The sequence below is a fragment of the Tachysurus vachellii genome, chromosome 1 (genome assembly GCF_030014155.1).
Source record: "Tachysurus vachellii isolate PV-2020 chromosome 1, HZAU_Pvac_v1, whole genome shotgun sequence".
Lineage (NCBI taxonomy): Eukaryota > Metazoa > Chordata > Actinopteri > Siluriformes > Bagridae > Tachysurus > Tachysurus vachellii.
Window position 1 is genome coordinate 21,143,567 of NC_083460.1, and position 24,887 is coordinate 21,168,453.

At 41.0% G+C, this 24,887-nt stretch overlaps 2 protein-coding genes across 3 annotated transcripts; both read left to right on the plus strand.

The window, feature by feature from the left end:
• Positions 1–4,534: 4,534 nt before the first annotated feature.
• Positions 4,535–24,288, plus strand: clcc1 (chloride channel CLIC-like 1). 2 transcript variants are annotated; one of them, XM_060876887.1, is made up of 11 exons: positions 4,535–4,975; positions 5,112–5,231; positions 5,974–6,084; positions 6,165–6,389; positions 6,550–6,690; positions 9,771–9,870; positions 19,158–19,255; positions 19,342–19,488; positions 22,229–22,771; positions 22,889–22,994; positions 23,402–24,288. In XM_060876887.1, exons 1-10 carry the CDS (start codon positions 4,808–4,810, stop codon positions 22,976–22,978), a joined length of 1,743 nt encoding a protein of 580 aa, XP_060732870.1. In that variant the 5' UTR covers positions 4,535–4,807; the 3' UTR covers positions 22,979–22,994; positions 23,402–24,288. The 2 variants fall into 2 exon arrangements, with proteins under 2 accessions (XP_060732870.1, XP_060732868.1); XM_060876885.1 differs by lacking the exon at positions 23,402–24,288 and having other exon boundaries at positions 22,889–23,051.
• Positions 10,450–15,331, plus strand: LOC132850375 (uncharacterized). The gene is made up of 3 exons (XM_060876902.1): positions 10,450–10,699; positions 10,797–11,000; positions 11,155–15,331. Exon 3 carries the CDS (start codon positions 14,081–14,083, stop codon positions 15,044–15,046), a length of 966 nt encoding a protein of 321 aa, XP_060732885.1. The 5' UTR covers positions 10,450–10,699; positions 10,797–11,000; positions 11,155–14,080; the 3' UTR covers positions 15,047–15,331.
• Positions 24,289–24,887: the final 599 nt, after the last annotated feature.

The following is a 24,887-nucleotide window of genomic DNA, read 5'->3' on the forward strand; positions in this document are numbered from 1 at the left end:
ATAATTTCATAAGTTGGGCACCCCAACAGAAAAAGCACATCAATATTTCCTTCCCCTAAACCGTAATGTTGAACAATCTTTGTTTTAAGGTCATTTAAGAGTTGTTTTGAGGCCTCCATGTTGCCCCTCTTCAGAAGAGAGTCAAAGAGAACAACCTTAAATACCTTTTGTCATGATTAGATGCACCTGTCTATGAAGTTCAAGGCTTAATGTCTAGGCTTAATGTCTTAATGCACCTGTCTATGAAGTTCAAGGCTCACCAAACCAATTCATTCATTCATTCATTCATCTTCTACCGCTTATCCGAACTACCTCGGGTTACGGGGAGCCTGTGCCTATCTCAGGCGTCATCGGGCATCAAGGCAGGATACACCCTGGACGGAGTGCCAACCCATCGCAGGGCGCACACACACACACTCTCATTCACTCACGCAATCACACACTACGGACAATTTTCCAGCGATGCCAATCAACCTACCATGCATGTCTTTGGACCGGGGGGGAAACCGGAGTACCCGGAGGAAACCCCCGAGGCACGGGGAGAACATGCAAACTCCACACACACAAGGCGGAGGCGGGAATCGAACCCCCAACCCCGGAGGTGTGAGGCGAACGTGCTAACCACTAAGCCACCGTGCCCCCACCAAACCAATTGTGTGTTAAGTTAACAATGTTAACAATCAGTGCTAAGTAGTTACAGGCATTCAAATCAACAAAATTTCAAGGGTGCCCAAATTTATGCAACTGTTTAATTTCGTTTTGATGCATATTGTAGTGATGGCAAAGTGAAGCTTTATTGAATCAGTGAAGCTTTCAACCCAATTGTATCGAAAAAAGGTTCATTACTCGAAGCTTTTCAAATCAGAGCTCGATGAGGACCTCTGCTGGTGAAAGCGCTATCACACAATGTTCCACAACCAAACAACGTTAATTTTAGAAGCAAAAAGTAATGGATTGACCAAAAGCATGACCAAAGCATGACCAAAGCATGTTCCATTGCATATGCATGGTAACTCCAAACAAAAATGTAATAAAGATAACTTTTTGTATGGTGAATGTGGACATTTTGACTGTTTTTAGAAAAAATCTCATGAATGTTGAAGGTATATAAGTGCAGACACACTTTTACACGATTATAAATCTGCCTTACAGACTACTGTATTGTAGGCTAGATGGATGCTTTGTGCTCAATTATGTTCTATTAACAATCAGCAGTCAGCAATCAGCTGTCCACCTGTTCAGCATGACTATATAGACACACAGTCTTATTTGTAAGTGTGAGCTCGTGAAAGGGACATTGTAAGTGCTCTTGAATGAGTGACATGGATGATGTATTATTATAGGCCAGCTTCTGGGAGCAAATCAAACACTGGACCTAAAAACAGATTAAGGTTAGACCTTGTCTCAAAAGTATAAAGTGTGAACCATTTAAAAAAAAAAAGATCATGGTATTAAGCGGTGCACAAAAGGCTTTTCTTGCATTCCTATATTTTTTCAACTTATTACTACTATCCATTAAATATATATATATATATATATATATATATATATATATATATATATATATATATATATATATATATTCCTATATTTTTTCAACTTATTACTACTATCCATTAAATATATATATATATATATATATATATATATATATATATATATATATATATATATATATATATATATGACAAAACATACGACATGAAATGTTACATTGAATCGTATATCTGTCATACCATTTCATACTGTATCATACTTATATAAAAACCACACTATATATACCAGAGATGGGAGACTCGAGTCATATGACTTGACTCGAGTCGGACTTAAGTCGCAAGTTTGAGACTTGAGACTTGCTTGACAAATATTAAAAAAAGACTCGACTTGACTTTGACTTGACATTCATGACTTGAGACTTGACTCGGACTTGAGTTAAATGACTCGAAATAACTTGTTTTTTGTTTTTGTTTTATCTTTTTTGTCTATTTTGTTTTTAAATCTGTTTAAATCACGCAAGAGCGTAATCTAACCACGTGACGCAGCAGGCAAGCAGAGGGAGCGCGCGCACTAACTAATAAACCTTAACAGTCGTGACGAAACATGGAAGGCGCTACATCAAAAATAATTAAGTTCGGGTACTGGGATTTTGTGCAAGATGAGAAGAGAAGAACAGCAGTATGCGACCACATCGCTCACATTTGAATGACAAATTTCTATCAAATTAAATTTTTTGTAAGCGCCATGTAGTGTAAATGGTTGGTCACCGTTTACGTGGAAATGTCAGCTTTTTTGCAGTAGCACTTATAATTGGTCTTCAGTGTTAGGCTTTGAGTGAAAAGCGTATGGATCGTTTATGGGGATGCACATATATATAAAAAACATAAATATAAATATAAAAAACTTCAGAGTTGCAAGCAGAGCCATATTCTTGTCTAGCATGCACACGCGCACACTTTCAATTTAAAGGGATAGTTCACCCAAAAATAAAAATAATTCTTTTATAATTTTCTCGCCCTCATGATGGTACAAACCTGTATAAATTTCTTTGTTCTGATGAACACGGAGGAAGATATTTTAAGGAATGTTTATAACTAAACCATTCATGAGCCCCATTCACTTCCATAGTATTCTTTTTTTCACTATGGAAGTGAATGGGGTTCGTGAATGGTTTGGTTATAAACAGTCCTCAAAATATCTACATGTGTGTTCATCAAAACAAAGAAATTTATACAGGTTTGTAACATCATGAGGGTGAGAAAATGATGACAGAATTTTCATTTTTAGGAACGTTTTATTTAGTAAAATTTTATTATTAAATATTATTTTTATTTAGTTTCATTTTAACTATCCCTTTAATTAATAAATTACACTCACTCCAATCATCTCTCTCTCTCTCTCTCTCAAGGTTTGTGGGATTCAATAATTTACGTTTTTTTGGTTGACATGATTGATTGTTGTTGTTATTCTGTTGTTAAAAAGGAAGGATCTAATGTAAGGATGTGTTCATGTCCCATTAAAAGGGAATGCCTGTTCAAAAAATGCCATTTGGTTGCATAGAAACCATTGTACTTTTATATATCTACTTTTCCATGGTCTTCTGCCATGTTTGAGGCATATTGAAACTTTGCATGCTTTTATGTTGGCCTTATTTCAGTTACATTTACATCTTATTCTTTGTAGTTTTGATTTTTATTCATTTTTAGATTTTTATTGTATTTACAACTCACCTGTATGTGGACACCTTTTAAAAATAAATGCATATAATCATTTTTGTTGCAAATAAAACTCTCATAGTTCATAAATACTGTAGATTTAACTTTGTTTAATATATACATTTAGTTAAATCATCAAACATCTGTATGACTTGCCAGTGACTTGCTTGACTCAAGCTACGACTTGACTTGACTTGCTTGACATAAAGCAGTGACTTGACTTGACTTGACTTGACTCTCACAAAAAATGACTCGGACTTGCTTGAGACTTGAAGGTTAAGACTTGAGACTTACTTGTGACTTGCACATGTGTGACTTACTCCCACCTCTGATATATACCCTTATTCAGTTATATGTACATATTACTACACCTTCTGTATAACCTCATACCCTTATTTATTACACTGCCACAGCTATCTATGCACTTCTGGTTAGATGCTAGCTGCATTTCATTGGCTCTGTACATGTACCTTGCACAATGACATAGTTGAATCTAATCTAATCTAATCTAATCTAATAATTGCCCAATGATGAGTGAGATTTAAGTTATAAATATAGGCTTCACAACAAAACCATATATATCCACCTTATTGGGCGAAATCAAATGAAAGTGTTCCCACATTACAGAACGCGATCTTTTTGTAACAGGCTCCATTGACAGCTCGCAACAATAAGCTCTCCTAAACTCGCTATACAGTATTAGATTCCATGTAACGCAATACTCCAATACAACACACGAGGGCGACACACGCGTGTGTGTGTGTGTGTGTGTGTGTGTGTGTGTGTGTGTGTGTGTGTGTGTGTGTGTGTGTGTGTGAAATGAAGCTTCGGACGTCATTGGTCACGTGATTTTGCCAGAACGAATCAAGCTTCGATACAAAGCTTCAATGAAAATCGGTTCATTTTTTTGACACACGCCTCGGAGCTTCGGTGTCACTGGTGACATCACTAGCATATTGCACATTTTCTGTTAATCCAATAAACCTCATTTCACTACTGAAATATTACTGAAGTGCCCTTCAATTATTTGATAGATCAAAATGAAATTGCTGATCCAAACACTCAAATATTTATAAATGAAAATCATGAAAGTTGTCAGGGGTTCCTAAACTTTTGCATACGACAGTATTTGCATTCTGGAGGGCTTTTTATTGCTATATTTATATAATATTTTCATTTAAAATAAACATTTTAATATTGGACATGCACAAATATTTATAATAATATAAATAATATTTATAATATATATATTTTTTAATATTTAAGTGTAAGTGCTATTTCCCTCTGGCCATTTAGATCCGGTTCAGGTGCTCACGTCACTCTGAACAGTTGTTTTCTAAAAATTTTTTTTAACCTTTTCAGGTTTTCTTAAAATGTTTGTTTAAATCTCAGCACTAGTTAGTGCTCTGCGTCTCTTTACTCGCAAGCGTTTTCTTTTTTTTTTTTTTTTACTGCATTTTGTTTTCTTTCATCCTACAAGATAATCTATTGTTAGTTAGCACGCTATGGTTATTTAGCATTAGCAGTTACTTAGCACGCTATGTTTATTTAGCATTAGCAGTTAGCTGCTAAGACGAGGTACAGTAATACTAATAATGAGGGTCTCAGTAGTGCTCTTGTGGGGTTATAGTGGTTTCCTCGTCATAAGTAGTTTCTCATTGTTTATTCACGGTAACAATAATAATGATGATGATGAATGGCTGGATCCATTTGATATGCTGAAGTACGATTCAACATCAAAAAGGATGAGGAAGTTTGCAGAGGTAAAAGCTTCACTAACAACATTTAACAATATAAACGGAGGTTGTAATCGAGAAAGTACATAACGTTATTTTATTTGTTTGTTTGTTTGTTTGTTTGTTAGTTAGTTAGTTAGTTACCAGCACTCTTGTTTTCTAGGCTTCCAGCTACAATAATGTACCGACTAAAAGAAGGGAATACAGTGAAGATTCACGTGAAGTGCCTCAGTGTCCAGACATGAAGGAGTGCACTGACAAAGTCAACATGCTGCAACGACAAGTATTTTAATAAAAACATAAACGTATATGTTTATTCAGCATGGCCTCGACATTTTCGTGTTGACATGATTACATACACTCAGAGTATGGCCTTGACACGTTTTCTCCGTGTTGACATGATTACATACACTCAGAGTATGGATTCGACACCTTTTCTCCGTGTTGACATGATTACATACACTCAGAGTAGGGATTCGACACGTTTTCTCCCTGTTGACATAACATACACTCAGAGTATGACCTTGACACGTTTTCTCTGTGTTAACTTGATTACATACACTCAGAGTATGGATTCGACACGTTTTCTCCGTGTTGACAAGTGGCTTTTATTGAAAGTGACTGATCTCCAGTTGCTTTGTTTGGCAAACTACTTACTTTTAGCTACTTTTATGCATTGTATCGCTGCAAAATGATTGACTGATTGCAAAAATCAAACAAAAAACAAAATCAGCAATTTTAGAAACACAGCAATGTTAACTTAAATTGGAAAATGGTTTGGTCCTTTTTAACATCACCTGACCACTAGGATCAATTCTGAGAGTGTTAATTCAGACAGAAGCAAGACTTTGATAATGCCAACAATTGACATCCATTTCTGCTCCAACCAGTGTTCAGTATACTTGAGAGAAAATCAAGCCAAATTAATTTTTTTTTTTATTCGATTGAGTTGATTGCTGTTTGCATTAAGTTTCTTTATTTACCTTAATGACTATAGTTTATCCTGTTTTCACTTTGTAAACCAGATTGAGGAGCACAGCAGGACGGTGACATTTTCCTCACAACAGCCAACATGTAATCCTGTGTTCAAGCGTTTCCTCGCAAAGCTTCTAAAGGAAATTAATAAACTTGGCTTGGTATGATAATTCCATAAGTCCCATTGTCCCATTCTTATTGTATTTTTGTGGTACTGATTCTCTGTTCTTTGAAATTGTAGCCTACTGCTGTGACTGCTGAAATGCACTATGATGCTGAGGTAAAACTTTCCAGGCAAATGGTGTCAGAAATCCAGAAACTTTTGAATGATGACAATGGCTGGAGATCTGGTGCTCTAGATGATGCTCTTAGTAACATACTTATCAACTTTAAACTTCATGACTATGAGGCTTGGAATTGGCGTTTTGAGGACACATTTGGTGTGGAGCTCAACACTATTATCAAGGTGAAAATCCGCAACAATTAAAAATATTTATCTATGTTTATATATTTTACAGTGTGAACAAATGCTTCAGTGCTCTGTAAATGAACAAATGTATTTTTTTCTCATGTTATCTTTGTAATGCATTGCTCATATGATTATTTTTTTTTTTTTTAAAAAACAGGCCTCTGTTGTTGTCTTCATCATTGTGTGCATAATCTGCACTGAGATGTGGTCAGCGGTTTCCTGGTTTGTCCAGTTTAAGAGAATGTTTGCCATATGCTTCTTTATCAGTCTGGTGTGGAACTGGTTCTACCTCTACAAGGTAACGTTATTGGGTCATTATGGAATATATATAAATAATGTATATTGTAATTTGAATTTACAATGTAAAAGAATAATGTATATTATAACCTGAAATTCTATCATATAGTAATATCCATGAGCTTTACTGATTTGTCTATAGTGCCAACAGCTTAGTGATTGAGCACAACCATTAGCACTAAGCCCTTTTTAATAGTTGAATATTATATATTATAAAAGGGCTTGTTACATTGTGCTTAACCCAAGTATAATCTTGCTCTAAACCCTGCATATAACCCTGGGTTAAGGAATGATTCTAACTTAAAAGTGCAGTAAGCACCACTTTTGACACAGTTATGAAGCTCTGCTCTATTCTCTCTACTTTGCAGTGCCATATGTGCACAGTGTGAAACAATGGTTTTAGAATGTTACAGCTACATGCTAAGCACAGACACCCAGTTAGAAAATGAGCACTGAATATCACAGAAGTTTTATTTCAATGATCACCTGTTTAATTAAACGGTTAACTTAAACATAAGCATTACCTGTTCAGGTGCAGAATGGCAGACACAGGGCTCCAGACAAAAAAATCAATTAAGGAGCCATTGGCTCCTATGGGGGAAAAACCAGGCGCCAAATAATTTTTTTAAGAGCCACATAACAATAAACTTATTTTTTTTAAATTACTTACTTTTATTCATCCTGTTGTGTGTGTACATCTCCCCTTTTTTACAATTTCAACATTTTTATCTTGAATGTTCTGGGAACTGAAGTTCATGTTTGAACTTAATGTCTTTTCCAACTTACAAACTATATAGGCCCTACAGTCAAAAGAATTTCTCTTTATGCAGAATCCGAGCCAGTGACACAGACCATAATTATCTCAGCATCACTTGGCCACTGAGTGTAGTTTGGCCGCGTCCTCTTATTTTTTTTGCAGAAAGCCAGCGTTTGACACATGGTTCTGGATCAAACTGTTCAAGTGATGGATCTTCGGTGCTGATCCTGATCAGATCTTCCAGTGTTGACACATGGAGTGAATTGCATACTTTATATTTGATCCTGTTTTGAGCTGAAAAGCCACGTGCACACTGAGCAGCTGAAATTGGTAGGACTCTTTTGTAAGTAGGACTTCCCACAAGCTGCAATAAGATTTATCTGAGAACTGTCCTTTCAGCAATCTCCATTAAGCCTGCACAGCACTGATGTCACAACCATTTTTCAGCAGGATGTCTCACCACAACACAACAAAAGGCAACTTTTCCATTTGTTGTGAGATGTGCTTTGCTCTTCCTCTTATTTCAGTGTTTTTGGATGAGGCAGCAAGGTGTTGCATGTGGAGGTGCACAGCTGTATATTGACCCTGGCCTGTAGTGACATCAGATGCAAGAAAAATAGAAAGGGCCCGGTAAATGTGATGCAACCAACGCTGGGTTTTACTGCAGAAGGTGTTTGTATGGCACAGCTTAACGCCATACCGATGACTTTCATCTCGCGCTTGCTTTTGGGGCTAAAATGGTATGTTTTCCATACTAGCTGTAGCAAGTCATAGACTTTTTCAGTCATTGGAACAGACTTCTGAACATCCAGCATGGCTAATTCCAGTCTATTTGGCATACAATGAAAGGAAAGAATGTGCTCTCCTATTTCGTCTCTTAAAAGAGCACCTACACCACCTGAGACACCCATGTTAACTGCAGCCCCATCTGCTCCAAAGGCTGTAATTTTCTTCTGCCACCAATCATGATCAGTTTGTTTAGCATCACTAAACAAGCATTTTATTTTATCTAATACTCCATGTGCATGGCAGTGTTCAAGCTCAGCTAAACCAATAAACTGGTTCACTGCTACACCTGCAGAAATGTGCCTGTAGTATGCAATCACATTGTCTTTCCCAGAAACGTCTGTGCCACAGTCAGTGATAATGGAGATGTAATTAGCTGTATGGGCGTCTGTCAGTGCATGTTCTTTTAGCTCATCTGCAATGCATCCTACAAACTCAGCGCATGCTGTGTCGTTGTCATACGTTTTGCTCACATCAAGTCCGTTTTTCTTCAAAAGTAACACCTGAGAGGTACATTTTGTGAATGGTAGCTCCTCACCATGCGATCATATAGGTTGCGTTAAACTTAATTTTTAGATCCTTCCATTCTTTTTCTTCACGCAGTTCGCATGCGTAAGAAACTGCACGTGCTAAGGCTGTAGTCTGTGGAGCACTCATTTTTATGCTTGTGACTATCACCGTGTTTTCTCACGGTCTCTTTTTTGAAATGGTTAGTTCGTGTAATGAAATCCGTTTTCCCTGCTATTTCTTTGCTCGCTCTGGAACAAAAGTCACAAAACATTGTCCGTGTTTTGCGATCATACCTCAGCCATGAAAACTCTTGAATCCAAGAAGCTTTGAAATGTCTTTCGGCACGATGCTCATTGACTGACACGGAAAGATGATCTCCTGTGTCTCTGTCATTCTCTCTCGCGGGCGTGGTGGCACAGCTGCTGGAGCCTGCTTTTTTACAAGCAGGTGTGTCATCAGAGTTGATGCTCGATGAGGATTGTTTAAAAAACTTGTATATTTTTCGTTTTGACAGTTTTTCTGGCTTGGAAAGGTGACTCTCGGTTTGCTCATTCATATTTTGGCGCTCTAACTCCGTGAAATGTTCACTCGCAGCATCTCATTTTATTATGTCAACACAACAAATTATGTGATAGGCTACTGTTCACAGAACACGCACAAAACGTAAACATTATATAATCATATTGTGTAAATTTGATTGGTCGCCATTGGCGACCTCAGCAAAAATATCAGTCGCAAATTAATATTTTTAGTCGCAAATGTGCCTATTTTAGGCGCAGTCTGGAGCCCTGAGACATGTCCTTATTTTCCTCAGTGATTAGAAAGCATGAAATAGGCTGTTTTTTTAAACAGTCACACACTGTAATTTATGGTTGTTGATGCCACAACTATTCAAATAACAATGTTAATTGTTTAAGAATGTACATGTTTTTTCATGATATTCCATTATTTTAAGATGCACCTGTACAAATATGAAAAGCCCTAAAGTGTAATTGAAACTGTTTGCTAATTTCATATGAATTCTGTAGATTTCCTTTGCTGAGCACCAGGCCAAAGTTATAAAAATGGAGAATTTCAATGGTAAATGCACCGGAGTGAAGAAAATTGACTGGATGGATAATTTCAAAGGTGAGATGCTGGAGGTCACACTTGCCACTTTCTATTCATTTACATGATGTACTGCCCTGTGGGGACCCAGAGAAGAATATGTCCCTAACACCTGTGTCTGGGGAGGACAAGAAACTGGTATTTGAGGAACATGTATTAGATCCAGCATTAGGTCCTACATAATACTTTGGCTTTGAATTCACATAGACGGGAGGTTGGAAATCCCCGGTCCAACAAATCGGCTAGTCAAGACGCACCCTTAGGGGAATTGTCTTAGGGTCAATTGAGCAAGATGAACATTTTGTTCACTCTGCTCAAGTATATCACCCCTGTATCCTTGGTGCATATTTGGAAGGTGGTGAGCAGGAGCCATGAAACACAAATATGGCAAACCAAAAAAAAAACCAAAACGACAGATAATTGAACTATCAATAGAAGATGACTCGGATACTGGATGTATTTATTCTCAAAAGAGTGACAACTTGCAGAGGTTTATACTGTTAGAATTGTAAATAACAGACATGCTTCTTCCAAAACTATCCTCCTTTTGCAATACAGAAGGGCATTCTAGGCATAGCAAGAACAGATAAAGATGTTAAAGAAGCTAAGGTCTGGACAAATCCTGGTGGAAGGCTTCAAAAAACCCATGCTGAAAGCATCTTGAGTGCAAACTGGTGTTCCGATAAAGGCTTTTTATCATCGATAACTGAATAGCAGCAAAGGAGTCCTACTGTATGTACTAGAGAGCTACATGATATGGAGGATGAAATAACAGCAGAATTAACTCAACAAGGTGTAATGAACATCAAGAGAATCACTATCAAAAATGAAGAATAAGTCATTAAGACAGGTACATACATTATTACTTTTAACAAACCCTTCCTCTGGAAAAACGTATGATTGGATATGAGTGTACTAGTCAATATTTTCATTCCAATCCCATTAAGACTGCGTACTGCAAACAGAAGAATATTTGCTGCAACTGTAGAGGAGAAGGACATGAACTAAGATTACAAAACCATCAAAATGTTGCAAATGTTCAGCAAACCACCCAGCTTCAACAAAAGAGTGTCCAACCAGGATAAAAATAAAAGATATCCAAAGAATAAAATGCATTAAAAAGATCAGCTATATCAAAGCATGTAAAAGAGGTAAGCACTATCCTTTTTTTAAATTTGAGGAAAACCAAAGACTAATGATGTGGAAATAACACACAAATAATAAAGGCAGAAAAATAGAAGAGTTTATAAAAAATAATGACTTGTGCTTGCTTTAATGATTTCTCAAACACGTACCTTCATCCAGGACATAGAACGTATTCTGCTATTGACCAAACCCTATGCAAACCTGAAGAAATAATTGATTTTTCATGGCAAGTACGGAAGGATCTCTGCGGGAGTGGCCACTATCAACTGAGTATAACATCTACTGAAGATCACATTCAACAGGACTCAACAAGGTGGCAACTGAAAAAATCACACTGATATATCTTCAAAACACTATGTTATGAGAAATTCAACATAGACTGGAAAGAAAATCAAGATCCACTAAAAACACTCTGATACATTGTTCCAAATAGCAGAAATATCTGTTCCAAAATATCAGCAAAATCATGCAGTCAGAAAAACCCATTGTTTAACAAAGACTGCAAAATAGCTATTGCTGATCAGAAGAAGACAGAATGAAAATTTAGGTAAAAATCATACAACAGAAAACCTTATCGGACTGAATATCTGTACAGCACAAGCATGAAGAACCATTAATAAAAACTAAGAGGCAATGTTGAGAAATATATCAAGCTTATCATCACAGACCCCAATAAAGACATTATGGGACATGGTACAAAAGATAAAAAACAAGGAGGGAATATTATAAGTACAACACATTAAAGATCAGGATACTTTATTGCCAAAGGAACAGGAGATTGCTAATAAACTGGTGGAGACTTTTGAAAGAAATTCCTCATTAGAAAATGGTCATCAAACAAAACAAGAAAAACTCGAATTTGCTTGAATTTACTACTTTAAAAAGGGAGAAAGTTTAATTAGCCTTGTAAAACACTGAACCATATAACCAGCCTTTTACAATGGAGGAACTCCTGAAAGGCATTAAAAGCTCCAGTAACGCTGCAGTTGGACATGACCAAATTCATTACCAGTTTCTGAAACACTTACCTGATGATGTAGTAAGGATTCAACTGGAAATCTTCAACAGAATCTGGAAATCGGGGGGAAACCCAGACTACTGAAAAGAAGTAATTGTCATACCAAACCAGAAAAAGATCACATTGATTCAAACAATTACTGTCCAATAGCTCTAACCAGGTGCTTATGCAAAACTATGGAATGAATGATTAATCACCGGCCAGTGTGGGTGCTGGAAAAAGAACAAAAAATCAGGTAAAAGCGCTCTTGGTCATCTCCAAGATTAGAATCTTTCGTTTTAGGGTTTTATCAAAAAATACAGAACATGTAGTTGCTGTATTTTTTTATTTAGAAAAATCCTATGACACAACATGGAGATATCGTATTTTAAAAGATCAGTATGATATGGGCCTCAGGATATATGCCAATTTTATCTCCAATTTTATATTCAATTCAATTTATTTGTATAGCGCTTTTAACAATTCCCATTGTCTCAAAACAGCTTTACAGAGGTATGGAACTAAAAGGCTAGTGCCAGAAGGTGACACAGACATGAGGGCTTTCTGGGATGTAAAGCGTCCCACCAATCCACAGTCTGCAAACCTGAGCGTCTTGCGAGGGTGGCAAGCCGACAGCGTCCAGACATCCCAGTTCGCCAAACACTATGCCCATGAACCCTCCAGATCTGCTCCTTTACCTAAGAAAAACTATTCATAAAAAGCTAGACTAAACAAATGTGTTTTTAGCCTGGACATAAACACAGACTGTGTCTGAGTCCTCTGTGAGAAAAAGCTCTGCCCCCTGCTGTAGCCTTTTGTGCTTTTGAAGTAGGTGAGATCTCTCAGGTACTGTGGCTGGAGAACATTAACTGCTTTATAGTTTAGTAATAGTATTTTATAAGTAATGAGAAACTTGACTGGGAGCTAATGCAATGAGGATAAGATAGGAGTGATCTGTTCACATCTTCTGGTTCTAGTTAGGACGCTAGTTTCTGCGTTCTGGACTAACTATAGCTTGTTTATGCTCCTACTGGAACATCCAGTGAGTAAAGCATTACAATAATCCAACCAAAGGTAACAAATGCATGAACTAGTGCTTCTGCATCATGTGTGCTAGGTGCCTGCATCATATTTCTTATCTTAGCAATATTTCTGAGATGAAAGAAGGCTACCCTTGTAACAGACCGTCCATAGTAACTCTGTAATCAGAAAGCTTACATCTGGCTGCCTGTATTTACCTAGTAAACGCACTTCTGTCTTGTTTGATTTAAGCAGGAGGGAGTTAGTAAGCATCAACGGTCTAATGTCCTTCACACAATCTTCAGTCTTATTAAGCTGGTGACTCACATCTGATTTAGCTAAAACATATAGCTGCATGTCATCAGCATAACAGTGGAAGCCAATACCATGTGTATGAATAATTACATACGGGAAAAGCAATGGGCTTAAAACAGAACCTTGTGGAACACCGAACATTACCTTAGTTTGTTTAAAGTGATCAACATTTAGATCTACGAGCTGATATCAAGCCATCAAATAAGACCTGATCCAGGAGAGGGCTGACCCTTTAACACCTTCAACATGTTCTAGCCTATCAAGTAGAATAGCCTTGTCAATGGTATCAAAAGCTGCACTAAGATCAAGTAATACTAGCAACCCTGATCAGAGGCCAGTAACAGGTCATTTACAACTTTAACCAGGCCTAAATTCTGACTGATACATTTCATGAATATTATTCCTATGTAGGTCTGAGTATAACTGCTGAGCTACAACTTTTTTAGGATCTTTGAGATAAAGTGGAGGTTTGATATTGGCCTTATAGTTGGACAGCTGGCTTGGGGTGAGGTCAGGTTTTTTAATCAAAGGTTTGATAACTGCTATCTTAAAATATTTCAGCACATAGCCAGTGTTAAGGGAAGAATTTATTATCTTTAGAATGGGTTGGAAAGCTTCTGGTAATATCTGTTACGGTCTAAATACTGATCAAAAACAGAAATATTATTTACAGCATTATCTATTAATTTGTTTAGTATTAAAATAATGGTCTGAAATCTTTGCCTGATATCAATTAATCCATTGAAATAATTCATGAAGTCATTACTGGTACAAATAGATGGTATGCGCTTTTCGACAGTGTTTTTTTTCCTAGTTAATTTTGCTACAGTATTAAATAAAAAATTTAGGATTTTTTTTATTATCTTCAATAAGGCTGGAGAAATACACCGATCTAGCAGCACTGAGATCTTTTGTAGCTATGAAGGCTTTCCATCCATCCATCCATCCATCTTCTACCGCTTATCCGGGGCCGGGTCGCGGGGGCAGCAGTCTGAGCAGGGACACCCAGACTTCCCTCTCCCCAGACACTTCCTCCAGCTCCTCCGGGGGAATACCGAGGCGTTCCCAGGCCAGCCGAGAGACATAGTCCCTCCAGCGTGTCCTAGGTCTTCCCCGGGGCCTCTTCCCGGTTGGACATGCCCGGAACACCTCCCCAGGGAGGCGTCCAGGAGGCATCCGGAACAGATGCCCGAGCCACCTCAGCTGACTCCTCTCGATGTGGAGGAGCAGCGGCTCTACTCTGAGCTCCTCCCGAGTGACCGAGCTCCTCACCCTATCTCTAAGGGAGCGCCCAGCCACCCTGCGGAGGAAACTCATTTCGGCCGCCTGTATCCGGGATCTTGTCCTTTCGGTCATGACCCAAAGCTCATGACCATAGGTAAGGGTAGGAACGTAGATCGACTGGTAAATAGAGAGCTTCGCCTTGCGGCTCAGCTCTTTCTTCACCACAACAGACCGGTATATCGACCGCATCACTGCAGAAGATACACCGATCCGCCTGTCGATCTCCCGCTCCATCCTTCCCTCACTCGTGAACAAGACCCCAAGATACTTAAACTCCTCCACTTGAGGCAGGAGCTTTCCACCAACCCGAAGGGGACAAGCCACCCTTTTCCGGCTGAGAACCATGGCCTCGGACTTGGAGGTGCTGATTCTCATCCCTGCCGCTTCACACTCGGCTGCAAACCGTCCCAGTGCACGCTGAAGGTCCTGATTTGAAGAAGCCAACAGGACAACATCATCTGCAAAAAGCAGAGACGAAATCCCGTGGTCCCCAAACCGGACTCCCTCCGGCCCCTGACTGCGCCTAGAAATCCTGTCCATATAAATAATGAACAGGACCGGTGACAAAGGGCAGCCCTGCCGGAGTCCAACATGCACCGGGAACAAGTCTGACTTACTGCCGGCAATGCGAACCAAACTCCTGCTCCGGTCATATAGGGACCGAACAGCCCTTAGCAGAGGGCCCCGGACCCCATACTCCCAGAGCACCCCCCACAGATCACCACGAGGGACACAGTCGAATGCCTTCTCCAGATCCACAAAGCACATGTGGACTGGTTGGGCAAACTCCCATGAACCCTCCAGCAACCTGGTGAGGGTATAGAGATGGTCCAGTGTTCCACGACCGGGACGAAACCCACATTGTTCCTCCTGAATCCGAGGTTCGACTATCGGCCGAATTCTCCTCTCCAGTACCCTGGCATAGACTTTTCCGGGGAGGCTGAGGAGTGTGATCCCCCTGTAGTTGGAACACACCCTCCGGTCCCCCTTCTTAAACAGAGGGACCACCACCCCAGTCTGCCAGTCCAGAGGCACTGTCCCCAGCCGCCACGCGATGTTGCAGAGGCGTGTCAACCAAGACAGCCCCACAACATCCAGAGACTTGAGGTACTCAGGGCGGATCTCATCCACCCCCGGTGCCTTGCCACTGAGGAGCTTCTCAACCACCTCAGTGACCTCAGCTTGGGGGATCGATGAGTCCTCAACTGAGCCCTCTGCCTCTGCTTCCTCAGTGGAAGACATGTCGGTGGGGTTGAGGAGATCCTCGAAGTACTCCTTCCACCGTCCGAGAATGTCCCCAGTCGAAGTCAGCAGATTCCCACTCTCACTGTAAACAGTGTGAGCAGGGCACTGCTTCCCCTTCCTGAGGCGCCGGACGGTTTGCCAGAATTTCTTCGAGGCCAACCTATAGTCCTTCTCCATGGCCTCACCGAACTCTTCCCAGACCCGAGTTTTTGCCTCTGCAACCACCCGGGCTGAAGCTCGCTTGGCCCTCCGGTACCTATCAGCTGCCTCCGGAGTCCCCCGAGCCAACCAGGCTCGATAGGACTCCTTCTTCAGCTTGACGGCATCCCTTACTTCCGGTGTCCACCACCGGGTTCGGGGATTGCCGCCACGACAGGCACCAGAGACCTTACGGCCACAGCTCCGCGCGGCCGCGTCGACAATGGAGGTGGAGAACATGGTCCACTCAGACTCAACGTCTCCAACCTCCCTCGGGATCTGGTTGAAGCTCTGCCGGAGGTGGGAGTTGAAGATCTCTCTGACCGGAGACTCTGCCAAACGTTCCCAGCGGACCCTCACAGTACGTTTGGGTCTGCCAAGTCTGTCCAACTTCCTCCCTGGCCATCGGATCCAACTCACCACCAGGTGGTGATCAGTTGACAGCTCCGCCCCTCTCTTTACCCGAGTGTCCAAGACATACGGCCGGAGGTCAGATGAAACAACCACAAAGTCGATCATCGACCTCCGACCTAGGGTGTCCTGATGCCATGTGTACTGATGGACACCCTTATGCTTGAACATAGTGTTCGTTATGGACAAACTGTGACTAGCACAGAAGTCCAATAACAGAACACCACTCGGGTTCAGGTCGGGGGGGCCGTTCCTCCCAATCACGCCCCTCCAGGTGTCACTGTCGCTGCCCACGTGAGCGTTGAAGTCCCCCAGTAGAATGACGGAGTCCCCGGTCGGAGCACTTTCCAGCACCCCTCCCAGAGACTCCAAGAAGGTCGGGTACTCTACACTGCCATTTGGCCCGTAAGCACAAATAACAGTGAGAGACCTCTCCCCGACCCGAAGGCGTAGGGAAACGACCCTCTCGTTCACCGGGGTGAACTCCAACACATGGCTGCTGAGCTGGGGGGCTATGAGCAAGCCCACACCAGCCCGCCGCCTCTCACCGCGGGCAACTCCAGAGTAGTAGAGAGCCCAGCCTCTCTCAAGGAGTTGGGTTCCAGAGCCCAAGCCGTGCGTGGAGGTGAGCCCAACTATATCTAGTCGGTATCTCTCGACCTCCCGCACCAGCTCAGGCTCCTTCCCCCCCAGCGAGGTGACATTCCATGTCCCTAGAGCCAGATTCCGTGTCCGGGGATTGGGTCGCCGAGGCTCCCGCCTTCGACTGCCACCCAATCCACATTGCACCAGCCCCTTACGGTTTCTCCTGCAGGTGGTGGGCCCACAGGAGATCGGCCCCACGTCACTCTTTCGGGCTGTGCCCGGCCGGGCCCCATGGGGTAAGACCCGGCCACCAGGCGCTCGCATGCGAGCCCCAACCCCGGGCCTGGCTCCAGGGTGGGGCCCCGGTTGCGCCATACCGGGCGACGTCACGGACCTTGTTTTATTGTTCTTCATAAAGGGCTCTTGAACCGCTCTTTGTCTGGCCTGTCACCCAGGACCTGTTTGCCTTGGGAGACCCTACCAGGGGCAAAAAGCCCCAGACAACATAGCTCCTAGGATCATTCAGGCACGCAAACCCCTCCACCACAATAAGGTGGCGGTTCAAGGAGGGGTGAAGGCTTTCCTTCCATGCTAATCGAAATACTGATCATTTTGTTTGATGTTTGTTTGTTTAATTTCCTAGTTGATTGTTTAAGGTTTGTATGTTGCCATTGAACCAGGGTGCAAGTTTTTTTCTCTCTAATTACTTTCCTTTTAGGTGGAGCTATAATATCTAGGGAAACACTGACTCTAAATAGTCAGTCACCTGATCAAGTTCTGTGGGGTCTGATGCCAATCCAATCATGGATGATAATTCTGGGAGACTGTTGGTAAATCTCTGCAGTAGTTGATGTAAATGTACGTTTAAAACGGTGACGTGGCAGATTGCAAATATTGAGTCTGAAGCCCAATTTAAATGAAATGAGATGTGACACTGTGACTATATTTTCTACATTTAATCCAAGGGATCAAGAGTGTGACCTTCATTATGAGTGGGTCCTATTCTGGTTCACCCCTACTGAATCTAAGATGGAAACAACTGCTGTTCTCAAAGGATCATCTAACTTATCAAAATGAATATTAAAGTCTCCAACAATTAATGCTTTGTCTAAAGAAACAACTAGGTTTAAAATGAAATCTGCAAATTTACAGAGGAATTCAGAATATACTCGTTTGGTTTGATCCATGTTTCTGTTAAACACGGAACACTAAATCACTACTTTGATCACTAAACAGTTCATTAGCTATAAGAGCTTTAGATAAAAGAGATCTTACAGTATATTTAACAGTCCTAGATCAAAGGTGCTGGCTGTGCATTAACTATGATCAAATTTGATGTTAATAAGGTTACTAAAACAAATTTTCTGAGAATTTACAGTTTTTTGTTTTGCTCGGGAAACAGACACAGTCTCTATATTGTGAACCCTGGGTGACAACTCAATGCAGCTAGCAGACAGATTAGTCTGCTTGTCTGCTTCCTGGTCCTGGTTCCGGATTGTCACTGATTAACTAGGACTGTTATTAAACTATGTGTTATGCTGCAAGAAATGAGAGCAGCATCTTCCCGAGTAGGATGGACATCATCCCATCCTAACAGGCCAGCCTTTCCCTCAAAAGTGCTCCAATTATATATGAAGCCTACATTGTTTTCAGAGCACCACCTGGACATCCAGCAGCTTAGCGACCATAACCTGCTGTAAGCTACATCGCCAAGCCGCACTGGGATGGCGCCAGAGTATACTACAGCATTGGACATTGCCTTCACTAATTTACACACCTTTACAATATTGCACTTGGTGATCTCTGATGAGTATCTGTGTTTGCCTAAGACCTTAAGATTACCTGCTATGTCTGCACGGCAAAGTTTGGCAAAATTACATGGATTCCTCCACAGTAGGATCTGGTCTTTAATGCATCAGACACATTCCGCTGAAACGAAGCCTCTGGGGCAGACCCAGTACCTGCTGGAGAGATGATTTTTCATGGTTGGCATGGAAATTTCAGTGCATTCTCCAGATGATGCTACAGTCAGTGGCTTGAGGAAAGGTGTATGGAAATGATTTTGTATACAAAGTTTAAACATGTGCATTTACCTGTTTTATTTCAGAATGGATTCGGACCACATGGACTCTTCAGGATGATCCCTGTAAGCAATATTATGAAGTCCTGATTGTGAATCCAATCCTGCTAGTGCCTCCAACAAAGGTTCATACTATTTCACTGCTGTGCTCATCAACTCATTAAAAAATTGTCTTTTGCCTGCTTTACCTGTTTCATGTTTGTTTTTACAGGCCATCACTATAACCATGACAACATTTATTACAGACCCCCTGAAACACTTTGGAAAAGGCATTAGTGAGTTTCTCAGGGCTTTACTGCAAGACCTGCCTGTTACTCTCCAGATACCTGTGCTTCTTCTAATCGGGCTATCGATACTGGTATGAAATTCTGAAAAGTTTTGAATGGTCTTTAAGTGCTGGGTGGTTCCAGCAAATCCTAAGTGTAAAATGAGTCATCATTTGAATAAGCTTCCCCTTGTTAAATTTAGGGGTGCAGTGAATATACACTTGTGATGTAAAAAAAAAAAAATAATAATCATTTCCGACCCTTTTTACTTTTATTGTGAATTTGCAACCTATAATATAAAGTAAATATATGAAAAAAGAAAATAATCATTTTAATGAAAAAGAAAAATACATGTACAATGATTTGGTTACCTAAATACTTGGTTGAAGCAGCTTCATGGCATTCAATCTTATTGAACCTTATTCAGTGTGGCACAGTGTGACTTTGCTAAGAGGATGGACATGGCTGTGGTTAACACTTATTTTCAGAAGAGGGAGGAACATAAAGTGACTTACAAGAGTGGCGGTAGGGGAGAACACATCCTTTGTAGAAGAGGCAATCTGAAAGAGATTAGTGACTGTAAAGTGGTAGTGGGAGAGAGTGTAGCCAGACAGCATAGGATGGTGGTGTGTAGGATGACTCTGATGGTCTGTAAGAGGAAGAGGTCAAAGATAGTGGAGAAAACTAAGTGGTGGAAGCTGAAAAAGGAGGAATGTTGTGAGGGATTTAGACAGAAGTTGAGGCAGGCTCTGGGTGGTCAGGTATTGCTGCCAGATCACTGGGAAACTACAGCAGAAGTGATCAGGGAGAAAGGTGCTGGGTGTGTCATCTGGAAGGAGGAAAGAAGATAAGGAGACTTGGTGGTGGAATGAGGAAGTTCAGGATAGTATCCAGAGGAAGAGATTAGCCAAGAAGAAGTGGGATAAGGACTGAAGAGAATAGACAGGAATACAAGGAGTTACAGCGCAGAGTGAAGAGGGAGGTGTCTAAGGCCAAGCAGAAGGCATATGACGAATTGTACACTAGGTTAGACACTAGAGAAGGAGAGAAGGACTTGTACAGGTTAGCTAGGCAGAGGGATCGAGATGGGAAGGATGTGCAGCAAGTTAGAATTATTAAGGATAGAGATGGAAGGGTGCTCACAAGTGAGGAGAGTGTACAGACGAGATGGAAGGAATACTTTGAGGAGCTGATGAATGAGGAAAATGAGAGGGAAAAAAGAGTAGAAGGGGTGAACTCTGTGGAACAGGAAGTAGATAAGATTAGAAAGGAGGAAGTCAGGAAGGTTTTGAAGAGGATGAAAAGTGGAAAGGCAGTTGGTCCTGACGACATCCCGGTAGAGGTCTGGAAGTGTCTAGGAGAGGCAGCGGTGGAATTTTTAACTAGTTTGTTCAACAGGGTTTTAGAAAGTGAGAGGATGCCTGAGGAATGGGGAAGGAGTGTGTTAGTGCCGATCTTTAAGAATAAGGGTGACGTGCAGAGTTGCAGCAACTATAGGGGGATAAAGTTGATGAGCCATACAATGAAGTTGTGGGAAAGAGTAGTGGAAGCTAGGTTAAGGAAGGTGGTGGAAATTTGTGAGCAGCAGTATGGCTTCATGCCCAGAAAGAGCACAACAGATGCAATTTTTGCTCTGAGAATGTTGATGGAGAAGTATAGGGATGGTCAGAGGGAGTTGCACTGTGTGTTAGTAGACTTAGAGAAAGCGTATGACAGGGTGCCAAGAGAAGAGCTGTGGTACTGTATGAGGAAGTCAGGAGTAGCAGAGAAGTATGTCAGAGTGGTGCAGGATATGTATGAGAGGAGCAGGACAGTGGTGAGGTGTGCTGTAGGTCAGACAGAGGAGTTCACAGTGGAGGTGGGACTGCATCAGGGATCGGCTCTGAGCCCCTTCCTGTTTGCTATAGTGATGGACCAGTTGTCAGAGGAGGTCAGACAGGAGTCTCCTTGGACGATGAGGTTTGCAAATGACATTGTGATCTGTAGTGAGAGCAGGGAGCAGGTGGAGGAAAACCTGGAGAGGTAGAGGTTTGCGCTGGAGAGAAGAGGAATGAAAGTCAGTCGTAGTAAAACTGAGTACATGTGTGTGAATGAAACGGGAGGGAAGTGGAACAGTAAGGTTACAGGGTGAAGAAGGTACAGGAGTTTAAGTACTTGGGGTCAACAGTCCAGAGTAATGGAGAGAGTGGGAAAGAAGTAAAGAAGCGAGTGCAGGCAGGTTGGAGTGGGTGGAGAAAGGTGTCAGGAGTTCTGTGTGATAGGAAAATATCAGCAAGAATCAAGGGGAAGGTCAGTGTGGTGCAGGATAGTGGCGAGTCCTGATACAGGACAGTGGTGAGACCGGCCATGCTGTATGGTTTAGAGACAGTGTCACTGAAGAAGAGACAGGAGTCAGAGCTAGAGGTAGCCGAACTGAAGATGTTGAGGTTCTCTTTGGGAGTGACAAGATTGGACAGGATTAGGAACGAGTACATCAGAGGGACAGCCCATGTTGGACGTTTGGGGGACAAAGTTAGGGAGGCAAGATTAAGATGGTTTGGACATGTTCAGAGGAGGGAGAGTGAGTATATTGGTAGGAGAATGTTGGACATGGAGCTGCCAGGCAGGCCAAAGAGGAGGTATATGGATGTAATTAATGAGGATTTGAAGCTAGTGGGTGCAAGTGTTGAGGATGCAGAAGATAGGTGGAGAGAAATGATTCGCTGTGGCGACCCCTGAAGGGAAAAGAAGAAGAAGAAGAAGATTCAGTGTGGCACATTTTGACTTGGCAATATTTTTCCTTATAAAAGCAGACTCAGGTGCTGCTCTTTTGAACATTTTACTTTTTTCCAGGTATTTATATACAGCATTGGCCAAGCAGCAGTACACCATGCTGTTCTTAGGCCTCTGCAAGGTAGCCGTCAGGATCCCCTACCCAGCACTGCACAGCAGCCTGCTGCTCCTCCCTTGCAGGAGCCAGCGGAGCACAGAGAAGAAGAGAGGGTGTTGTTAACAAGAGGTGATGCTAACTGCACTGCACAGAGCAGACACCATGTAGGACAAGAGGTCAACAATGTCAACCCGAGGGTTAACCAAGGGGACAACAGATCTGATATTCGCCAGAGGAGACCCAACAAACAAAGGCATGAGCAGCAGAGGGTATATGTAGAAACCCTTCGGAATGCAGACAGCCTTTACAGTGGGGACAAAGCAGACACTAGGCAGGAAGCAGCAGATGAGGACTGGGATCAGCATGTTGAGGAAGAACTTCGCATGCTTAGTAATGAGCAAAAGGAGGAAAATGTGGTATCTGTGTCCAGTGCAGAAAGAGAAACCTCTCATGGTTCTAAAATAGAATGGAAAGATAAAACGTCAGGAAATACTGAGAGGGATGAGGTAAATTTATGTTTGCTTAGTAGTTTATTTTTCATTTTATAAACCCCTTTCAATAATTTAATAATTTGATTAATTTATACATTATCAGTTTAATCCTTATGTACTTGTTTGTTGTAGGTAGGAGAGTCGGCAAGCAGAGATGCATCCAAAAAAGAAAACTGTGTTGAAAATATTGGTACTCCAGTTAAGGATACTATGCACCTTTAAAAAAAGAACCTTTAAGGTTTTTTTGTTTTTTGTTTTTTTTAATCATTACAATAAAAAATAGATTTTATACGCAGTCTGTGAGAATCTTTTTATTATTTCTAAGGAAAATTCTGAAATATTTTAGTTCATGTAATGTAATAAGTTATAAGAATATTTATAAGGGATAGTAAATAAGGTAGCTTAACACAGTAGCTATTAATAATTTTGTGTATATTGATGCGCTCATATGCCAATCACCACATATTTGGGGCATGAGCACACATTATATATTAAATATTAAAGCATGTAAGCACTTGACAATCAGGCTTAATAAATTTATTCAATTTTGCATTATGAATCCTACTTCTCTCTCTCTCTCTCTCTCTCTCTCTCTCTCTCTCTCTCTCTCTCTCTCTCTCTCTCTCTCTTTCTTTCTTTCAGCAGAAGCATGATTCAAACTCACAACCTTCCAATAAGTGGGCCAACCTGCATGTCCATCCTGGTTTCTGAGCATCACAAAAAATCTCTCAAATTATATATATAAATTATATATATATATATATTAAAGGAACATTTAAACCACAAATTCGATCTTAATGAACAAAATGTTTAATTTAAAAATCTATACTGTAATAGTCCTGTAATAAAAAATAGATTACCCTATGTGCACTGACAATGTCTGGGCATGTTCAAGCTCCTGGACAGTCTTGAACACTCTAATACATAACAGAGGTTCTCAATTGTATTCAGACCTGGGGAATGTCAGGGCCAGTCACTGGTATCAATACCTTCATCATCCAGAAACTGCCTACACACTTTGGCCACATGAGCCATCTGGCAAGTCATTGTCATGCAATAGGAGAAACCCAGGGTCCAGTGCATCAGCAAGTTCTAACAATGGCTCTGGGGAGTTCATCCTGGTAGCTAACAGCATTAAAGGTACTGTTGGCTAACACATGGCGTGACCCCCCAAGGATATTCCTCCCAAGACATTCACTGACCCACCGCAAAACCAGTCATGCTAGATGATGTTGCAGGCTGCATAACAGTTCTCCATGGCATTTCCAGACTTGTTCTTGTCTGTCAAATTTCAGTGTGAACCTGCACTCATATGTAAAGAGAATGGGGCATCAGTGACGGACCTGTCTATTCTGGTGTATACAAGCTGCACAGAGCTTGGCTGTGAGCAAAGGTCGCGCAAGAGCTTTTTGGTCCCTCATACCACCCTCATGAAACATCAAGAACAAACAGAGTGGAGTATGATGGAGGAATGAGAAGATTGCTAAGCTGAAATAATAAATTTGCTGTTGTCTCTGCTGTTTTTCACCTTGCTTATGTGCAGTATTTTTATCATCTACACAGATTTACTATTGGTTAAATATATACTATAGGTTACACTCTCTTCCTTCTCTTTTTTCAAAAAAATGTCAGAACAAGCCATGGTAAAATCAGCAGTAATAAAGAAGTACAACATTCTAAGTGGACAGCAGAAGACAATAAAACACTCACATAAAAAAACTAATAAATAAACACTGATGTAACAGATGATAAATGTACAGTAACATGTTAATGTGTTTATACATGTGTAAGGAGTCCAGGTGATGAATACACTGTCCAGCACAAAGGATGACAAGGTGAAAACTTTTCCTTTATCGATTGGCAAGTATGAGAGTTTTTTCGTTCACTTCTGGACTACACTATAAAAAGAATAATGCATGCATATGTTATATATATATATATATATAGGATGACAAGTTACATCATCTGTTACATCATCTGTTACATCATCTGTTACATCTGTTACATCATGACAAGATATATGCACGTAATATATGCTCCTCTTTTACACCCGCTACTAAGCAGCTGCAAAAGGGGGAATTATATAGGAAATTTTCTTGAAAAATTATATGCAAAATATGGCAGTCACAAA